At 51.7% G+C, this 2,500-nt stretch overlaps 1 protein-coding gene across 1 annotated transcript in view; it reads left to right on the forward strand.

Moving 5' to 3' along the window:
* Positions 1-2,500, forward strand: part of fras1 (Fraser extracellular matrix complex subunit 1) — a 109,196-nt gene that overhangs the window by 75,249 nt on the left and 31,447 nt on the right. Inside the window, exon 29 of the mRNA XM_031570638.2 lies at positions 479-799. Within this exon, the coding sequence (XP_031426498.1) occupies positions 479-799 (321 nt within the window). The remainder of the gene's footprint in view (positions 1-478; positions 800-2,500) is intronic.

Raw genomic sequence — 2,500 nt, forward strand, 5'->3', positions numbered from 1 at the left:
TCAGGCTCAAACACGGGGGTGGAAGAGTCTGAGGTACACACGGCGTCTGGCTGAGTTGGTGGGTGGTCTGGCGTTTCGGCTTAGACGCAAAGGGCGTGTTGAAAAAGGAGGTTAGTGTAGCATCTTTTCTGAGTGTTGTCGTCGGTGCTATCCTCACTGTCTTAAGGCCTGCTTGGCTTAAGTGGAGTGGTTAATGGAAACCGCTGAAGTTGGCTACTCTGGGCTTCTCTGGTGTTTGTATAGTTGAAGGAGGAGATGACAAGTTTCATGTCATCCAGTGAAGATATTCCCCAACCTGCCATTCAAAAAGTGAGAGATACAGAGATAGAGGGACAGAAAAGGAAAGACTGTGGAAAAAGGGGATAAGGGATCAGCAGAAGAGGTGAAGAAAGAGTATAACCCTCCTGCCTTCTGTGTGTCTCTCTCTCTCTCTCTCTCTCTCTCTCTCTCTCTCTCTCTCTCTCTCTCTCTCATGTAGCCTCCTGTCGTGCTGACCAACCGGCCCCTGGTGGTTGACGCTGGTCAGTCGGCAGTGGTCTCCCGGACAACTCTGCAGGTGGACGACCCAGACAACCCGCAGGACGTGCTGCTGATGGTGCTGGAGCCGCCGCGGCACGGCCGACTGACGCGTCTCCACGGCGACCGCCCGCTGACGCAGTTCAAGCTAGAGGAGCTGTGGCGCGAGCAGGTGCAGTACGTCCACGATGGCTCCGTCGCCCCCGGTGACAGCCTCCTGCTGCAGATCAACGATGGACACAGCTACCGGAACCTTCTCTTCCACATCCAGGTCACCCAAAAGGTATGGGGTGGCGAGGTTTCACAAAAGGGTGTTGGGCAGGAGATGTGCAAAATTCTTTTCTTGTACCCATTTATCTTTGCTGCAGGGAACACACACACAAACACACACACACACACACAGCATGCACCTATACACACACACACACACCGATTGATTGATTCTGTCTGCAGTGTGTTCGGGGGCTTGGCTGAAGTCCTGCATGGGAACGTTTGCGTGAAGGAATTCATTGTACAGTACTGTGCTGAAACATTTGGGTGTGTTCCAGGATGTTATTGACAGATTCATTGAAAGATTTGCTTTACTGAATACATTTAAAGACAGCTTCCGATGTACATCAGCATGTGCATAACGCCTCCTCACGGCTTCCTTCCGTCCAGCATACAGCCACTACTTGTACAGTTGTTTGTGCAGCATATCCCCACAGCTTTGCATGTGTCACCCCAAAAAGCCATACATAAAGAGATGTCAGTGCCATTTGTGGGTGTGTTGGCCAGCCATGTCATATATCTGGCAGACGACCAGACCAACCCCTCCTTCAGCCTGATTATAAGCCCAGCCTCACCCTGTCCTATCGTGGCCTGAAGCATTGGCAGGCAGCGGGACCCACCTGCCCCAGTTCTTAAGCGATGATATCTAGACAGATAACTCCCTGTTTTTGGGCCCCTTCTCCTGATCTCACACCTAACTCCACCCCTCTCTCTCTCTCCTTCAATACTCTTCTTCTCCCCACATACTTCTCTCTCTCTCCTTCATCTCTCTTCTTCTCCCCACATACTTCTCTCTCTCTCCCCCTGTCCCTCCCTCTGAGCCTCCATCTCCTTTGTGCCCACATCTCCCTTTAAAAAGTTAGACGACCTGCTTTGGGCACTGGGCCTCTCTGACTCCAAAGCCCCATGCAAAACAGCCCTTGACGGATGGCCCTTGGCAGGTGCAACACACGGGCTGTGCCCCCTCTCTCTCCGCTCGGCTCTGCTCAGGGGGATCGATAAGGAGACGAGGCATGCCCTCCCCTCGGATAAAGAGGCTGCCAAGCACAAGGCTGGGCCATTCTTCTACCCTAACGCGCACAGAGTTGCAAAAGTTTCAGCCAAGAGAGTACGGATCCACCAGTTCATTTGAGCGTCTCCTTTTCCTCTGCACACAAAGAGCCACTTCACCCCCGTTCCATGTAGGTCCCGGTTCAAGAATTTGGATAATTAGCCAATTCATGCGGGTTTAATTGATAACGACAATAAGCAGCGATTCAGAGAATGAGGAGGAATTTTGTTTTTGAGGACTGGCAAGAACCAGCTCTGGCACCCCGGCTCTCTCTCCCCCCACACTGCACACGGTTCCTGGGCACACGGCACTTCAGCCAACAGGGGCAGCCCGGTGCCAAGCCAGGAATAAAAGGTGCAGAGAGATGGACAAGGAGACGGGACAGTCCTCACAATAAAAGAGGATTTATCAATAGGCTGACTGACTACAGGGTTGTATTCAATACAAGGGCATAGTTGTCTCCTGCAGTGCTCTTGGGGCATAATGGAAAAAAAACACACTTCTTGTCACCTCTCTTGTGACAGTGTTTCCTCCGGTGTGAAAAGTGGATGAGCGGAGAGAAAGCACAACCTGGCCTTCTATTTAGGCTGCTTTTGTGAGTTGTTTTCATGTGTGTGTGTGTGTGTGTGTGTATGTGTGTATGTGTGTGTGCATGTGTGTGTG

The sequence above is a fragment of the Clupea harengus genome, chromosome 7 (assembly GCF_900700415.2).
Source record: "Clupea harengus chromosome 7, Ch_v2.0.2, whole genome shotgun sequence".
NCBI classification, from domain to species: domain Eukaryota; kingdom Metazoa; phylum Chordata; class Actinopteri; order Clupeiformes; family Clupeidae; genus Clupea; species Clupea harengus.